The sequence below is a fragment of the Mesocricetus auratus genome, unplaced genomic scaffold (genome assembly GCF_017639785.1).
Source record: "Mesocricetus auratus isolate SY011 unplaced genomic scaffold, BCM_Maur_2.0 Super-Scaffold_100014, whole genome shotgun sequence".
Classification (NCBI taxonomy): domain Eukaryota; kingdom Metazoa; phylum Chordata; class Mammalia; order Rodentia; family Cricetidae; genus Mesocricetus; species Mesocricetus auratus.
In genome coordinates, this window is record NW_024429197.1 from 9,080,039 (window position 1) to 9,097,219 (window position 17,181).

At 50.4% G+C, this 17,181-nt stretch overlaps 1 protein-coding gene across 4 annotated transcripts; it reads right to left on the bottom strand.

Annotated features, from left to right (window-relative positions):
* Positions 1 to 2,602: 2,602 nt before the first annotated feature.
* Slc30a2 (solute carrier family 30 member 2) lies at positions 2,603 to 11,291 on the bottom strand. Of its 4 annotated transcripts, none has more exons than XM_040756386.1 (8): positions 11,143 to 11,291; positions 10,336 to 10,544; positions 8,684 to 8,830; positions 7,185 to 7,338; positions 6,288 to 6,498; positions 5,550 to 5,655; positions 3,444 to 3,578; positions 2,603 to 3,118 (listed from the first exon to the last, which is right to left on the bottom strand). In XM_040756386.1, exons 1-8 carry the CDS (start codon positions 11,190 to 11,192, stop codon positions 2,973 to 2,975), a joined length of 1,158 nt encoding a protein of 385 aa, XP_040612320.1. In that variant the 5' UTR covers positions 11,193 to 11,291; the 3' UTR covers positions 2,603 to 2,972. The 4 variants fall into 4 exon arrangements, with proteins under 4 accessions (XP_040612320.1, XP_040612321.1, XP_040612322.1 ...); XM_040756387.1 differs by lacking the exon at positions 11,143 to 11,291 and adding an exon at positions 10,843 to 10,970; XM_040756388.1 differs by lacking the exon at positions 11,143 to 11,291 and adding an exon at positions 10,740 to 10,834.
* Positions 11,292 to 17,181: the final 5,890 nt, after the last annotated feature.

The window sequence follows — 17,181 nt, forward strand, 5'->3', positions numbered from 1 at the left end:
GTGGTTCATGGTCCATGTTGTAATCAGGAGGCTGAGGCAGGAGGATGGGACTTACAGGCTAGCATGGGCTGTCTAAAATCAAAAATTGAAAAAGCCAGATGTCTCTGTTATACACCTGTAATTCCAGCATTTAGGAGGCAGAGGCAAGAGGATCAGAAACCGGGCCAGTCAGACTGCTCTGTGGGTGCAAGCATAAGACAGGTAACCTGAATCCATCCCCAGAACCCACGGTGCAAAGAGGGCCACTTCCTAAAAGTCGTCCCCTGTCCCACACATGCACCACGGAACACAAATGCCACACTTGGGCACAGATACACAATGGTTAAGAGCACAGGCTGCTCTTCCAGAGGACCTGGGTTCAATTCCAGGCACCCATACGGCAGCTTACACCTGTCTGTAACTCCAGTTCCAGGGCTTCTGACACATGTCACACAGATATACATACACCAGGCCAAACAAAAACAAAAATCCCAATAATCATAAAATAAAAAGATTACAAATGCCTGCCTTTTATTTTTAGAAATGTGGTGCTGTTGATGGAGGCCGACACTTAGCCTCTCCTCTTACCTGCCAAGGCTGGGAAGCTGGCCTGGTCCTTCCCAACAGCATCAACTGCAGATCCCTTTCCCAGGACACTGATCAAAGTGACCAATACACAACCACCAGGATGTGGCAGGCTCCGCTGTCTTCACAGTCCTGTAGGGGTGGTGTCCCGAAGTTTCTGGTCTGTGAGTCAAATGCCTGAGAAGTGACAGCCCTAAATACTGGCCTACAACAAACGTACACACTGGCCTAGGGCTTCCTAAGTAGGCTTGTCACCTGTGAGACAGGGCACAGGTCTCTCTCTCTGCATCTTGTAATGGCAAGCTAGTTATAAGGGTTCTTCACCCAGACTCCAAGAACACCCTTCCTTGTTGGCCGCTGGGTACATCCTCATCCCTAGATTCTAACGAGCTCAGGTCATCATCCAGGCAACAGAGCTCCATCTACAGTCTCCTGTGACAGTATCATGCCTAGGGAGGTGGCCTTGTCCTGAAGGTCTCAACTGGAATGTGTCCCGGCCTGCTACCTGTGTCAAGACAATGGCTACACTGATAGTTTCCTGGGCTGGGATACCAGCAAGGAAGAAACCAGTCAGGCTCTTCCTTATTAAGAAGCCTCCTCCTCCAGGAAGTCACATGGGGCCCACAGCCAAATTGACCAAGACAGAGAAGCCTCAGGTGCTCTCTGGACCCACATCTCAGGGTGATTTGTACGAACGAAGTCACTATGGCTTTGGTAAGCTATATGGCCAGAGGCAGGGGCTCCCAACCACCATGGTTCATGAGGTAGTTGATGGGGAAAGCAAGCCAGGGGGGGAGCTCCTTGAGGCCAGTCTCCTAGAAGCAAATTCCTCTCAGTCAAAAGGATGGAAACTGCCAGGTAGTGGTGGTGCACACCTTTAATCCCAGCACTCTGTGAGTTTGAGACCTGTCTGGTCTACAGAGCGAGTTCCAGGACAGTCTCCAAAGCCAAGGAGAAACCCTGTCTCAAAAAACTGGAAAAAAGAGAAAAAGAAAAGAAAAAGAAGAATGGAAACTAAGTTCTTCTCCTGGCCCAGGTGAAGATAGAACATTCTAAGCTGCTCTGAAGACTGGAACAACATTATATACCACACCCCTCCCTCGAGGGCAGCTCAGGCCTCACAACCTGTCATGGATCCCAGGAATTCACATAAAGGTGAAGAGAACCAACTCCAGAGTTATCCTCTGACCACCACACATTCTTTTTAGAGTTCATTCAACGGGACCTGACAGTCACCCAAAGATGTGCTGAGAAACTGAAAGGAATGGTTATCCCCTAAACAGGGCACTATGGCTCTCTGCCCCGCCCCCACATACAAGACAATCACAGACCTCAACTGCTAAGGCAGCCTGTTTTCCCAAATTCTAACTCAAAAAGCCTGATTCCCCTTTTTATCTCTTCATTTTTCATCTTTAAATTTGTGTGTGTGTGTGTGTGTGTATGTCTGTGTGTATCTGTCTGTGTGTGTGACTGTCTGTGTGTCTGTGTGTGTATATGTGTGTGACTGTCTGTGTATCTGTGTGTGTGTGTGTGTCTGTTTGTATCTGTCTGTGTGTGTATCTGTGTATGTCTATGTGTCTGTATCTGTGTGTGTGTGTGTGTGTGTTCCTGGAGGTCACGTCCTCCACTGCTCTCACTGAACCTAGGTCGCACAAATGTGGTTAAAGTATCCAACCAGCAAGCCCCAGGGGTCCTATTTCCACCTCTCACTAGGTACAAGGTGCAGAGCATCCAAACCTAAGTGTTGCATCTATCTGTTCCGTGTGGCAGCACACTCTAGCCAGAAGCATCTGCCCAGCTCCTGTGTTTTGTCTTTGGAAACTGAACAAAACCCTCTGCATACTAAGCCTCTCCCTGTCTCTCCAGTCCCTTCCCCAGTACAGCCACTCAGCTGTTTTCACAACTCCATTGCTGACCCTAACTCAAAGGTGTGGTCTTTCTTCCTCCTCCTCCCTGCAGCTGCTGAGTTACAGCTTGCCTGGACTCGGTGTTTTTCCCCCGATTTTTAATAAAATAGTCTTTGAAGCATCCTTCTGAGTCGGATTCAAAATTCTTTTATCAAAAAAAGTAACTGATCGTGCAAAGGGGAGTCAACTTCCCAGTGATGTGTGTCTTCCTTCTTCAGTATTTTTGTTCAAGACACAAAGACCCTGGATAGTACAGGTGACCCCAGAGTCCCCTTCTGTGTCTCTGCAATCCAGCTGTGATGTGAGGACAACATCAGTTGAAGATCCAGCCCAAACATCCCCGGAGAAGTACGGCCTCATCTGCCTCATCCTCATCCTGTGGACTCACAGGAGGCCACGAAGGGTCCCACTGGCTGTGCCTTGAGCCTGGTGTCCTGGCTGGACATTCGATGCGCCACCCACAGGTCCTGGCCATGCCTCCGATGGTGTCTGGCCTGACAGTCAGTCTGAGGGGCCTTGGCATTCCTGGCAGTCCTTCATCTCTTCAGAGTAGTTCTCAATTTGGATGGTCATGATGTGGAAATTGAACTTCCCCTGAAGACGGTCCCTAGCCACCTTCAGCACAGCCTGGGGGTCAGCATGCTGAGCTGGGAAGAGAGAAACATGGGATGCTTGGCCTCACGTCTACCCCTCGACTAGGAGACAAGAAATGCCGGGGGCTATCCCTGCACCAGGCAAGCCGAGAGAGCAAGAAAAGACTGGTCTTACAGCTTGGATCTGTCCCCATCCACTCACCCGCTTGCTCCTGTACAGGTGATCTGACCACCCCAAGCAAGGCCTCAGTTATCTTCCTCCATAAACGCAGTGGGAAGGATCAAAGGGCATTTCAATGCTCAGCACATGGCCAGAGCTTGGCAAACCCTCAGGAATGGCCCCAGGCCCCTGGCTGCTTCTCTCTCCACTTTAACTCACCGATAGCTATGTGGACAGACAGCACCGGCTGGGCCACTGTCAGCGCCCAGATATGCAGGCTGTGCAAGGCTTCCACCCCATCCACGGACAGCAGGAGATTCTTCACGGCTGTGAAGTCCACACCTTTGGGAGTCCCTGGGGACAGCACGCACAGTGGTAAAGGTCATTACCCTCCGCCCCACTCCATTCCTCCAGGGCCATCTGCGCAGAAGGCCTCCTTGGCCAGCAGGTTCCACATGGTTCCCATCCCTCACTCTATCCTGTTGTATCAACTGGAATGATCTCATGAATTTATCTATTGTGTCTAGAATGGAAACTGAGAGCATGAGTCTGTTTTGTTCACAGCTATATGGTCAATATCTATATGTTTTTTTAGATGGAGTCTTGCTATGTACCCCAAGCTGGTCTCAGACCCAAAATTCTGCTTCAACTTCCTGGGTGCTGGGATTACAGGTATAGATGGCCCCACCAGGCCCTTCCAGGCCAGCGATCTTGTTGAAGACAGTTTTGGAGCTAAATATTCCTGCCAAGCCTAGGCCAGCACCCCACTCTTCCACTGTCCCTGACCCTCCAGAAAGCCATGGCTTGGGTCTAAGCCCCAAGGCCTGAAGTGTGAGATAGGCCTGTGGATTAGAGTGGAAGTTCCAGGCACGCCATTCACCAGCTGAGGCAGGAACAGGGTGTGGGCTCTGAGACTTGTGGGAAGGGACTGAGCTGGTGTGGGTCCACTCAGCAACTGTGGCGGTGCACACCGACACTTCCAACACGGGGGAGGCCGAGACCGTCCAGTCTGAGCTGCAAACAGAGACCTGTCTCAAACAATAAGGGATTGGAGAGATGGCTCAGAGGTTAAGAGCATTAGCAACTCTTCCAGGGGTCCTGAGTTCAATTCCCAGCAATCACATGGTGGCTCTCAACCATCTACAATGAGATCTGGTGCCCTCTTATGGCATGCAGGAATATATGCAGGCAGGACACTGTATACCTAATAAATAAATCTAAAATACAAAAACAGTGTTTAAAAAAAAAAAAAGCAACAGAGGATTAGAGAGATGGATCAGCTGCTCTTCCAGAGGATCGAGGTTCAGTTCCCAGCACCCTTTGGCCCTAGCACTAGGAAGGTAGAGGTAGGCAGTCTTCTATGAATTTGGTGTCAGTCTGGTCTACATAGTGAGACCCTGTCTCAAAAATGAAATTTAAAAAAGTTCCTAGTTTCTAGGTGTGGTGGTGCACGCTTTTAACCCAGCGCTTGGGAGGCAAGACTTGGATGCCAACCTGGTCTTGAGTTCTAGGCCAGCCAGGGCTACAGAAAGAGACCCTATTTCAAACCCCACCCCACCCGCAACAAAAAACAAAAACAACCCAAACATTGGAACCAAATCCCTAACTTCCTGGGAAAGTCACCTGATGACTAGGGTGGGGGTGGGGCTCCAGGTGTTACCAAGGCCACCCAGCCATGTGACCAGCCAGGGATGACACACATACTCCACACAAGGGAGGAGGCAGCCCTGGGCCTGGGGGAGGGCAGGCACTGGCTGGGACCTGTCTAGGAACTGGCACACCTTTACCTGGTCGGCTCAGAACTCTGAGGACCTATGTTAAAGGTTCCAGACCCTGACTCGAACCCTAGAGCAGTGGTTCTTCAAACATCCACACAGTCCCTGAGTCACAGGCTGAGACCCCCAAAGTCAGGCTGGGGAGATACTTCAGCTGCTAACCGTGCTAGAGGCCTGCTAGATACCCCAGAACTAAGCACGCATGTACCCATGCATGCATGGTAGTGCACACTTGTAACCCCAGACAAGGAAGGCGGAGATGGGCAGATGTCTTGGGACTGATTGGCCAGCCAGATTAGGGTGATGGCTGGGCAGTGGTGGCGCACGCCTTTAATTCCAGCACTTGGGAGGCAGAGGCAGGCGGGTCTTTGTGAGTTGGAGGCCAGCCTGGTCTACAGAGTGAGTTCCAGGACAGTCAGAGCTGTCACACAGAGAAACCCTGTCTTGAAACCCCCCTCCACTATCAACCTTGGGTGTCTATACACGTTCAACAGATGAACACAGACATCTGCATACACCCACCCCACCCATAAACCCAAAGGGCCGTTACCTTCCATGAGAACCAAGATCACATCTCTTAGGATGGTCAATGTGGTCCCCAAGACCAGCATGGAGAAGAGGAACGTGCAGATGGGGTCCACGTACTTGTACTCAGGCTGCAGGGAAAGGAGACAGATGTGGGCTCACCAGCATCCACTTGGGGCTACGTTCTTCCCTCCTACCAGTACAGAACCGGGGAGGGCCTCTCTTTTCAGGGTGAGCATGGGAGTTGCTCTGGCCTTGTCTTTTCCAATTTTCTACTCTATTCTCCATTGGGACGACCTCAGCACACATCTCTTCCTAAAGAGCTGAGACACAGCAGGAGCTAAAGGGGATTGTTAGCATTTGATTCACCATTCCCATTTTATAGATGGGGAAACTGAGGTTCGATGGGACCAAGTAATTCATTCATCACACAGCCTCAGCCACTCTCGTGGCTCATTTTACATCTCACTGCCTCTGTGTGATAGGCAGTGCTCAGGCTTCAGCAACACTGTCATGGGTTTAAATCTGGCTTTTGTAAAACTATACAAGTAACGGAACCTCTCCGAATGGCATAAAGCACAATCGTCTACCTTTCAGGCTTGTCGTAGAAGTAAAAGGTGCCAGCCTCACTGTGTCAGGATTAAATAAACATTCCTCCCCTTTCGTACCCCCTCATCCCAACCTGAGAGCTAGCATGGGGGCAAAGCCTGCACAGAGGAGCCTCAGGTACCACCCCACCTCGCTCTCTGTGCCCAGCACTGACCTTGAAGTATATAATGTAGGCAGCCACCAGGACACCCAGACTCTGCAGAAGGTCCCCAATCACATGGATGAAGGCTGCTCGGACACTAGGGTTCTCCTGCTGCTGCTGGCTCTCTTCATGGCTTTGGTCACCAGGGCTGTGCCCATGTCCATGGCTCTGCCCCTGTCTGTGGCTGTGCCCATGTCCAGACTGATGAAGGGTCAACCCCATTCTATGGAAACAGACAAAGCTCAATGGAGTAGCAAAGGTTTCGTGTCAGCCAGGCACAGTCGACCCTACCCATTAGGGCTGACCTCCCTGAGGGTGAAACTCTGAAGCCCCCAGCACAGTGACTTTCTTAGGATCAGGAATCTGTTCTGCAGCCTTGGCTCATAGCCACAGGGCAAAGAGTTCTGCCCACAATGGAAGGCTGACTGGGCACAAAATCCCAGCGTTGAATTTCAGAGCAAAGGGGCAGGAAGGAAGTCATCTGGTTCATCCCATCACGCCACAGCAGGGACCCCGAGACAGGCACGCAGAGGAGACGGAAGGCCCACACCTATGTTCCTTCCACCCAGCCCCCTCCCTCTTTTACCGAGACCAGTTTCAGCATGTCAGCTTGATTTGGTCTTTGGTCCAGCATGAACCAGATGCGTCCCCTTTGCTGTGGATAGCCTGAGTTATTCTCCAGGACATGTAACATGGAGGGGGGGTTGGGATGGTAGGGGTGTGTGTCTATAACCTCTCGTGTCCTTGGCCGAACATTTAAAGCAGGACCCATGTATACAGGTGCCAGAGTTCAGGCCATGAGTGAGATTCAGTGCTGGAAGGGAAGCATGGGCTCCTTTCCCTGGCAGCTGACAGAGGTTTGCATATAAGGAGGTGGGGGTCAATTACAGGGAACTGGGTCACACTCACATGATGTTCACAGCCACCGCACAGCCCGACGTGATCAACATGGTACCGCCTTTGATCTCATAGTCTCCAGAAATCAAGCGCTGCACAGCCAGGTACACCAGCACCCCAGTCACCACCCAGATGGACAGCACAGACACCAAGGCTCCAAGGATCTCTAGATAAGAGCCCAACCACAAGAACAACCTTAGCCTGGGCCCTAAGGGTAGAAAGGTCTACTCCCTCCTGTTAGCCCTTCCCTGTTATAAAGTCAGAGCCTGGGTGTCTTTGGTGTTTGCTGAAGAAATGCCTCTTCCCGACAACTCATACATGAGAGCTCATATCTAGAAAAAAAATCATCTAGCTCAACCCTGTTTGCTGTATGTGGGAAGAAATTGACATATTACATATATAATATACATTATATATTATGTATATATGTACATACACACATACATATATTTTCTAGCCAAAATGGTGGCAGACATCTCTAATCCTAGAATTTGGGGTGCTAAGCAAGAGAACTGCCTGAGTTTGATGCTTTCCCTTTTATATGTTTTTTGTGGTCTCATTGTGTAGATCAGGCTAACCTTGAACTCGAAATTCACCTGCCTCCACTTCCCTTGTGTTGGGATTAAGGGTACATGCCTAATTTTCCTGCCCAAATAAAGGCAAGGTCACTACCTAATTAATTAAGGTAACAGAAGAGGGCCCAAATTCCCCAGAGCTAGAGCTATAGTTACAGCCAAGAGTAGTCGGCACTAGCCGGGCGGTGGTGGCGCACGCCTTTAATCCCAGCTCTCGGGAGGCAGAGGCAGGCGGATCTCTGTGAGTTCGAGGCCAGGCTGGACCGACAGCCTCCAAAACAATACAGAGAAACCCTGTCTCGTAAAAACCAAAAAAAAAAAAAAAAAGAGTAGTCGGTGCTAACAGCAATGCCATCTCTCCCTAGAGGAAAGTGACAGTGCCACCCGGAAGGGAACTAGCAGCTTAAGGGAGTTTCCCTGCCCCAAAGCTGACCCATAGAGACAGGCGATGCTAGTGCTGCTGTCATCTGCTCTGAGCCACTACTTTCTTTTTTTGTTTGTTTGTTTTTTGATGTTTGTTTTTCGAGATAAGGTTTCTCTGTATTGTTTTGGAGGCTGTCCTGGAACTCGCTATGTAGACCAGGCTGGCCTCGACTCAGAGATCCGCCTGCCCCTGCCTCCCGAGTGCTGGGAGTCTGTCCCATCAGACTGGGAGTCCTCAGAGGGTAGAGGCCAAGACAGACACTCCCTGTTTTGGTTTAACTCCAGGCATTCCTGTGATGGCACAGGCCTTAATTTCAGTCCTTGGGAGGCTGTGACATTAGAGTTACTGAGTTTGGGAGGTGCAGACAAGAGGATCAAGGATTTCAAGGGCAGCTTTGGTTACTCAATATATTCAAGGCCAGCCTGGGCTACTAGAAATGCTAAAAACCCTATCTAACCTGAGCTGTGCTTTCTCTCTTGATCACCCCATCTGTGGACCACAAAGATCCTTACCAGCTCGTTGCCAGCCGAAATTCATGGTCTTGGTGGCCGGGCGGGAAGACACCCAGAGGGAGAAGAGGCTAATGAGCATGCTGGCAAAATCGGTGAGCAGGTGGGCTGCGTCAGTCATAATGGCCAGGCTGTGTGCCAGGTACCCTCCTGCAAAAGTGAGAGCCAGGTGAAGCTCCCCGCAAAGAGGTAACCCCAACTCTGCACAGCAGGGAGACCACACGCCCTGGAAGACACAGGCTCAAGATCTCTGCATCCATCAGGTGGGCAACATGAGCATGAGACCGCCACATTGAGCCTCGATTTCTGACATTTTCTTTCTTTCTTTCTTTTTTTTTTTTTGGTTTTTTGAGACAGGATTTCTCTGTATCATTTTGGAGGCTGTCCTGGAACTCACTCTGTAGACCAGGCTGGCCTCGAACTCACAGAGATCCGCCTGCCTCTGCCTCCCAAGTGCCGGGATTAAAGGCGTGCGTCACCAACGCCCGGCTTTCTGACATTTTCTTACAGGGTGAGTGTGAAAATCCAGTTCAGGCAGTGGTGGCGCACGCCTTTAATCCCAGCACTTGGGAGGCAGAGACAAGCCAACCTCAGAGTTTGAGGCCAGCCTGGTCTACTACAGAGAGAGTTCCAGGACAGCCAGGACTACAGAGAAACCCTGCCTTGAAAAAAGGAGGAGAAAGAGAGATCAAGTTCAATTAGAGACAGGAAAACAAAGTAGGAGCTCAGTAAGTGCTCTTACCTTTTTTTGTTTTTGTTTTTGTTTGTTTGTTTGTTTGTTTTCGAGACAGGGTTTCTCTGTATTGTTTTGGAGGCTCTCCTGGAACTCGCTTTGTAGACCAGGCTGGCCTCGAACTCACAGAGATCCGCCTGCCCCTGCCTCCCAAGTGCCGGGATTAAAGGCGTGCGCCACCACCGCCCGGCCTTATTTTCATTATTAAGTGTGTATTGCCTACACATATGGACGTGCACCATATGCCTGCTATCCACAGAAGCCACAAGAGGACATCTGATTCCCTGGGACTAGAGTAACAGGCAACTGTGAGCCACCCGTTTGGGTGCTGGGAATCAAGCTTAGGTCCTCTGCAAAAACAGCCAGTGCTCTTAACTGCAGAGCCATGCTATAACCAGCTGATCGACTTAAGAATAAATCAGCCCAGTGATGGTGGCGCACACCTTTAATCCCAGCACTTGGGAAGCAGAGGCGGGGTGATCTACAGTAGGAGTTACAACAGCCATAGATATACAGAGAAACCCAGTCTTGAAAGCCAATAGACAAATAAAAATTGATGGGTGTGGTATCACACACCTTTAATTCCATCACTCTGGAAGCAGAGTTCCAGGCTAGCCAATGATAGTGAGACCCTGTCTTAAAAACAGAAAAGAAAAGGCCGGGCGTTGGTGGCACATGCCTTTAATCCCAGCACTTGGGAGGCAGAGGCAGGAGGATCTCTGTGAGTTCGAGGCCAGCCTAGTCTACAGAGAGAGTTCCAGGACAGCTTCCAAAACAATACAGAGAAACCCTGTCTCGAAAAAACAAAAACAAAAACAAAAAGAAAGAAAGGGAAGGGATAGTCATTAGTATCTGTAGCATTAGTGGGAGCATTCAGCCTATCTAAGAACCAAGTTCACTTAATTCACACACATGGTCTTACCAATGATTTCTCCTATCATGAACACCAGGCAGATGGCAGAGGCCACATAGAGCTTGCGCTGGGCCTTCTGCCTCTTGGAGTCAGGGTGACTACCGGAATCTCTCTGGGCATGGCAATAATGGTTGCTCTGGACAGCCAGCTCAACCGCGGGCAGGTCCACAGGAGGGGTCCAAGCAGCCTCACTCTTCCACAGCGATCCTAAGAATGACCTGGAGGTGGGGGAAGGAAAGAGAATGCTCAGGCGGGAGGTGGGAGCCCAGAGCCAGCCTCTGGGAGTACTGCAGGTCCGGTGTTTCCACTGTGCCAATGTTACAGGGGGATGCTAGGGAAGTGAGTCTTGGGACCTTGTTCTAGGCTGTTCCCTCCTCCTCTCCCCTTCCCTGGCCTAGAGAGTCTTTACAAACTAGCTAAAGCGCAGGCCGTCCAGTCGAGCGCAGAGAAAGAGCAGACTCAAGAGACCAGCACGGAACACAGCGCAGCGCACCCGAGGGCACTGGGCCTCCCCACCTCAGGGCTGCTTGGGATCAAAGTGCTGGAGTGAAGGCGGGGTAAGAGGCACCCGACCGTGTCCCACTGGAGCGAGCGCACCGGCAGGCAGCGTTCAGAATCTGTGTGCTTGGCCAGATGAGACAGGTGATCCCTGAGGCTACGAGGCCACAGCCAATTTCCTCTTTCCCTTACCTCACCCCATCCTTCTGGCGGGAACCCAGGTTCAAGCCCCCGGCCGGACCAACCACAGCCAGGACGGCCAAAGAGGAGGTGCCTGTGATGCCGCCCAGATTCCCGCCCCGCGGGGCTTGAATTTACCGGGCCCCGCTCGTGCTCTCCAACAGGTTCTGCTTGTCCAAGGACGGCATGCCGCCTCTGCTGTGCGTCCTCGAAGTTGCGCTCCAGAGGATGTCAGCGCGCACTCGCCTTCCGCTCGGGTCTCGCCGCTGCGTCCCGCGCACGCCCGCTTTATCCCCGGCCCTCGCCCCGGGTGAAGCCGCCCGCCGCGCGTCGTGTGCAAAAGCCCGCGGGGAGGGGGAAGGGTGGCCGGCTGCAAAGGGAATCGCGGCTCTGCCCCCAGCTGTGGTCCCCTGCGTCTCTGAGCCTGAAGGAGCCAGTGGCCTGGCACCGAAAGCTTAAGGGCCTTTGCCTGGAGCAAAGCACTTGCTAAAAGTTGCCTAAAGTTACTAAATTATGGGCATCTCATTCTTTAATCCCAGCACTCCGGAGAGGAGGCAGAGGCAAGCGCATCTCTGTGAGTTCGAGGTCAGCCTTGTCTACATAGTAAGTTCCAGGACAGCTAGGGCTTTGTTATGTAGAGAAAACCTTTCTCGAAAAAGTGAGTGAGAGAGAGAGAGAGAGAGAGAGAGAGAGAGAGAGAGAGAGAGAGAGAGAGAGAGAGAGACAGAGACAGAGACAAAGACAGAGACACACAGAGACAGAGAGACAGAGACACACAGAGACAGAGAGAGAGAGAGAGAGAGAGAGAGAGAGAGAGAGAGAGAGAGAGAGAGAGAGAGAGAGAGAGAGAGAGAGAGAGAAGGCAAAAGGAAAGGGGGGTGACTCCTGAGGCTAGGTCTGGCTTCCAGCTAGGAAGAGAAACTTCCTGAAAGTTTGATCCATTTTCTTTTCTAGGGAGTGACACTCGCGGTGGGCTGGGGTGCACCTGACCTCTGGCTGCCAGGCCCTCCCTCTGTGGGGGGGGCGGTACCCCATCATAGTACTGCTGGAGTTACAGACCCAAACTTGGCTTTGAAGGTCACCATTCCTCCTGCCTGGCGCTCCGGTTAGGATCCGGAGTGGCTGGCTTTTCTCCACCTCTACGAAGAGCAGCGTCTTGTCTCATTAACCGAAGCTATCTGGGGATAACCGCCACTGCAGACAGCCTTTCCTCACACCCCAGAAACTCAACAAATTCCTGGGAGATGGCTGTGGGGCCAAATGTAGTTGCCAGAGTGACGCCCCACATGTTCTAAATAGTCCATAGTCCACATTTTCTGGAGTTTGGAGCCTATGGCCCCCCAGTGCCGGCCTCTGATAGGTATCTCCTTCTAGCTGGTGACCCCCCTACTCAGTCGCTTCATCTGCTGGGTCTTCAGGATCACAGCAGGTATATTTGGGGATGCAGCTTGTTGACAGACTGTTCATGCACAAGGCCTTGGATCCTATCCCCAGTACCCACTGGGAAAGAGAAGGAAGGATGGGCCTCATAATGGCTATTAGCCCTGGCTAGAGTGAGAGACTTTGCCTCAAGGCGATGGGGGCAGGACTGGGCAGGACAGGACGAGGGCTGTGCTTGCCTTACACGAATGAAGCCTAAGTTCCATCCATACCACACACACACACACACACACACACACACACACACACACACACACACACACACACACACGCTCGTAATTCCACTCTGCAGAGGTACAAGGGCAAAGTTATCAGAAGTTCAAGGTTATCATTGGCTATAGAGCAAGCTTGGGCCTAGCCTGGGGTACTTCAGACTTGTACCCCAGACTTGTCTCAAAACACAACAACAATAAACCCACTCTGAATCTCAGAGGAATGGGTGACAGAACAAGTATTACTGGGCACAGTGCATGGGCCTATAATTCACTGATCTGGAAGTGAGGACCAGAGACTCTTTTCTCCTGTGATCTCCAGTGGTCTCCCCAGCTTAGCACGCAGAACCTAGGTGGACACTTAAACATCTGTGAAGTTAGACTAAAACAAACAGGAGAACCTGACATGGTTGCACATGCCTGTAATCGCAGGAACCAAGGAGCCTCGGGCAGAAAGATCTCAAGTTTGAGGCTAGCTGAGCAATTTGCTTGGACCCTGTCTCAAAGTAAAAAAGAGCTGAGGTGTGAGCTAAGTGGTAGAGTTGTCTCCCACCGCGCACAAAGCCTTGGGTCAAGCCCTGGTGCTATAAACATGAATTAGGTGAGAGGCGGCAAGTGCTGTTTGGAGGCATTTCTATAGGATAACCACAGATTACTGTCGGATTGTAAGGTGGAAAAATTATGACAGTGTATCATATCACTCATTTTCTCCTCAATGCAAAGTGTATCATAATTCTCAATGTTTTGTTTTTGTTTTTTCGGACAGGGTTTCTCTGTGTAACAGCCCTGGCTGTCCTGGAATTCACTTTGCGGATCAGAGTGGACTCAAACTCACAGAGATCCGCCTGCCTCTGCCTCCCGAGTGCTGGGATTAAAGGCGTGTACCACCACTGTCCAATTCAGAAGATTTATTTAAATTCCACATTTCTGATGGTGCATATAACCCAGCCTGGCTAACTTGTGACTGTTTCAGCATCCTGAGTGATGGGAGGGATTACAGGCTAATGCCCCACTACCCACCCATCCTATTCCTTCCCAAGGAAGGCAGAAGAAACCAGACTCGTCTTAGGGTAGATCATAGACAGTTTTGTTTTTGAGACGGGATCAAGGTAGCCCAGGCTGATCTTGAATTTGCTGAGGGTGGCCCTAGAGCCACTGAGCCTCATGCCTTGTCCTCCCACCAGAAGCCACAGACATTCTAATCTCCCCGACTTCTGTCTAGGAGCTGGCCTGAGTCCTCTGGCCTGATGGACCAGAGGGGCCCTGCTTGGTATCTGGGATGAGAAAAGTGCACAGACAGGCTTTGCTGGATATCCCCACCTGGCTGTTAACTTCAGGTCTCACTCTTTTCATCCAATCAAATCCTCAGGGTTGTGATTTAATTGTGTTTACATGAGGACATTTCCAATATAAAAAAACACAAAAGGACAGAGTTCCAGAAGCTTCTTAAAGTCAAACACAGGAAGGTTCCTGGAAACTTCTGTGCCTGGAGAGGGCATGGAGTGTCTCCACCCCTCCCCATAAGCCCTGCCCTCTGTCCCTTTTCTATATCCTTTGTGGAGAATTCATAAGTGCTAAGTTAGCATTTCCCTGGGTTCTTAGCAACTCTATGGTACTCAAACAGGGAAGCGGTGAGAAAATAAAACCTGGGGCTTGTTCTTTGCATCAAAAGAGAAGGGGGATTGTCTTGAAGACCAAGCACTACAGGTAGATTGAATTGCACTTGTGGACAACCTGCTGTGGTTCGCTGCAAAATTAATTTCTTGCCTGGTGTGTGCATCTGGTGTCTGAAGAGTTTTATCAGGAGAAATTGCATTTGAAGTTGGCTTTTCCATGTATCCTCAGAAAAGATATTTTTGTTTTTAGTTTTTCAAGACAAGGTTTCTCTGTGTAGCTTTATATACCAGGCTGGTCTTGAACTCACAGAGATATGCTTGCCTCTTCCTTCGAGTGCTGGAATTAAAGGTGTGTGCCACCAACTCCCGACTCAAACAATTTCAATTGATTTGCAAGAGTTTGTGCTGAGGATATAGCTCAGTGACGGAGTGATTGGCTAGCATTCCTAGGGCCCTGGCTTAAATTCCGAAACACACATACTCATGCATGTGCGCTTGCACGAGTACACACACACACACACACACACACACACACACACACACACGCTCACCTAACAAAAAAATTGCATTTAAAACTTCAACAAGGGCACTGGAGAGTCAAGGGAGTCAGTGGTTAAAAAAGCTCACTGCTTTCCTACACCTTTAATCCCAGCACTCGGGAGGCCAAGGCTGGCCTATCTCTGTGAGTTTGAGACCAGAATGATCTACAGAGTGAGTTCCAGGACAAACAGGGTGAAACAAAGACCCTGTCTGGAAGGCAGGGAGAGGGCTTCAGTTCCCTCCATAAGTAGTGAGGGCCACAGGGAGACGCTCTTTTTTTTTTTTTTTTTTTTTTTGGTTTTACGAGACAAGGTTTCTCTGTATTGTTTTGGAGGCTGTCGGTCCAGCCCGGCCTCGAACTCACAGAGATCCACCTGCCTCTGCCTCCCGAGTGCTGGGATTAAAGGCATGCACCACCACCGCCTGGCGGGAGATGCTCTTAGATAAGAGATGTGCCCAAAAGAGATCAGCTGACCTCCCAGAAAGAAACTCAACTGCCTGGGAAGGCCCCCCTGCAACCTGCTGAGCTGACAGAATGCCTTGCTTTACGTTCCAGGCTTCCAACTTTGTTGACCTGACCCCAGGCTGAAGAGGGATTTTAGTGATGCAGCTATCAGTGATTTCTGTACCTGGAAGTAACCTTTCACCCACCTTCCTGGAAGTAACCTTTCACCCCCTTCCTGGAAGTAACCTTTCACCCACCTTCCTGTAAGTAACCCCAATAAAGCTCGTCGCTTCATCAGGTTGGCAAGATTAGGAACTGTAATGCCTGTTCTCTAGTCAGGAACTTGGAGGGGTGAGGTGAAGACAGCATGTGCACCAGTTATGTGATGTGATTTCGAGGAGGTGGGGGCGTCTGTCTTCATTGTCTAATTATTTAGCCACTTTTGAGACATAATCTCCCTGTATATCCCAGGCTGGCTTGACTCTCAATCTACCTGCCTCAATGTCTTCAGTGCTGGGATCAAAGGTCACTATGCCCCGCCTCTCTCTTTCTGGCCTTGAAAACCTTTAACATTTTCTGCAGAATACTTGAAAATAGGACAGTAAAGCAGACTCATCAGATAAAGCTGAACACCACCAAAGCTAATGACCTGAGTTCCACCCCTGGTACCCACATGGTGGAGGGAGATAACAGACTCCTTGTGAGTTTTCCTCTGACCTCCACATGTGTGCTGAGGCAGGGGCTTCCTCTCCCCCTGCCACACACAAAATGTGAATAAAATATAAAAAAGTCTGTAAGAAAGATATGTGCTTTTGGCCAGAGCTGCCATCTTCCAGTAATTTGACAATGTTAAGTTTCAGACCCAGGACAAATGGCTGAGGTGTCTAACCTATCAAAACAGACCTGGCTGCCACATTCTCCCAGCATTCTCCAGTCCCTACGCAGTGTAGGATATGGCACCCACACCCCACCTCTTACCTGAACTTTCCAGCCCTGGGACTGGGCCACCCTTCCCCCAGAGGCTTTTCCCTGTATAATCCAGACATTTTGGTTAGCAGCCCCATTTTGGACCTTTGGCCTCCTGCTGCTGCTCCTGGTTCCTCTCTCCGCTCTCCCTTCCCCTTCTTCCTCACGTGGCCCAGCTCAGACAGTCATGTCCACACTGGACTCTCCCAGAGGTCCCTGCCTCTGACTGTGCTCTCCTTTTATCTGCAGTAAGCTTTCTCCTCCACCACACCTAGGAGCAGTCGTGACCGTTCCTTTTCATTTTTTTCAGACAAAATGTCTCCCAGTGGGAGACAGGGGAGGCCCTAACAGCAGCTCACTGAGCTTCTTAAATGATATGTGCATGACTTTACAAGAAGGGTTACCCTTGCCGGGCGTTGGTGGCACATGCCTTTAATCCCAGTACTTGGGAGGCAGAGGCAGGTGGATCTCAGAGTTCCAGGCCAACCTGGTCTACAAAGTGAATTATAGGACAGCCAAGGCTACACAGGGAAATCCTGTCTCAAAAAAAGCAAAACTCAAACACAACAACAACAAAAACCCCCAAAACAGAGTTGTGGTGTCTCTTCACATCAGTAAAAACCCTAAGACAGAAATAAATAAATAAGAAAGGGAGGGAATCCCAACAGACTCCTTCTGTAGTACAGACTGGCCTTGAACTCCTGCCTCTACATCAGAAGTGCTGGGATTAAAGGCTTGTAGGGAATTGCTAGGATTATAGGTGTGTGTCACCACACTTGGTTGGGAAGTGCAGGGATTAAAGGCTTGTAGGGATGCTGGGATTATAGGTGTGTGTCACCACACTTGCTCTGTGCCCTGCTGAGGATTGAGTCCAAGACTTCATGAATGTTAGAACACACATTCCATCGACAGAACTGTATTTCCTGGGATTGTTTCTGTCAAAGTCTCCTCTTGCTGT

Excerpts from the sequence above, each read along its gene's own strand:
- Slc30a2 (XM_040756386.1), bottom strand. The coding sequence starts at position 11,192 with ATGCCGTCCTTGGACAAGCAGAACCTGTTGGAGAGCACGAGCGGGGCC. Across the intron at positions 10,545-11,142 it reads GAGAGCACGAGCGGGGCCCG|GTCATTCTTAGGATCGCTGT; the intron begins GTAAATTCAAGC and ends CCCCACCTCCAG. Across the intron at positions 7,339-8,683 it reads TTTCGGCTGGCAACGAGCTG|AGATCCTTGGAGCCTTGGTG; the intron begins GTAAGGATCTTT and ends GCTCTTATCTAG.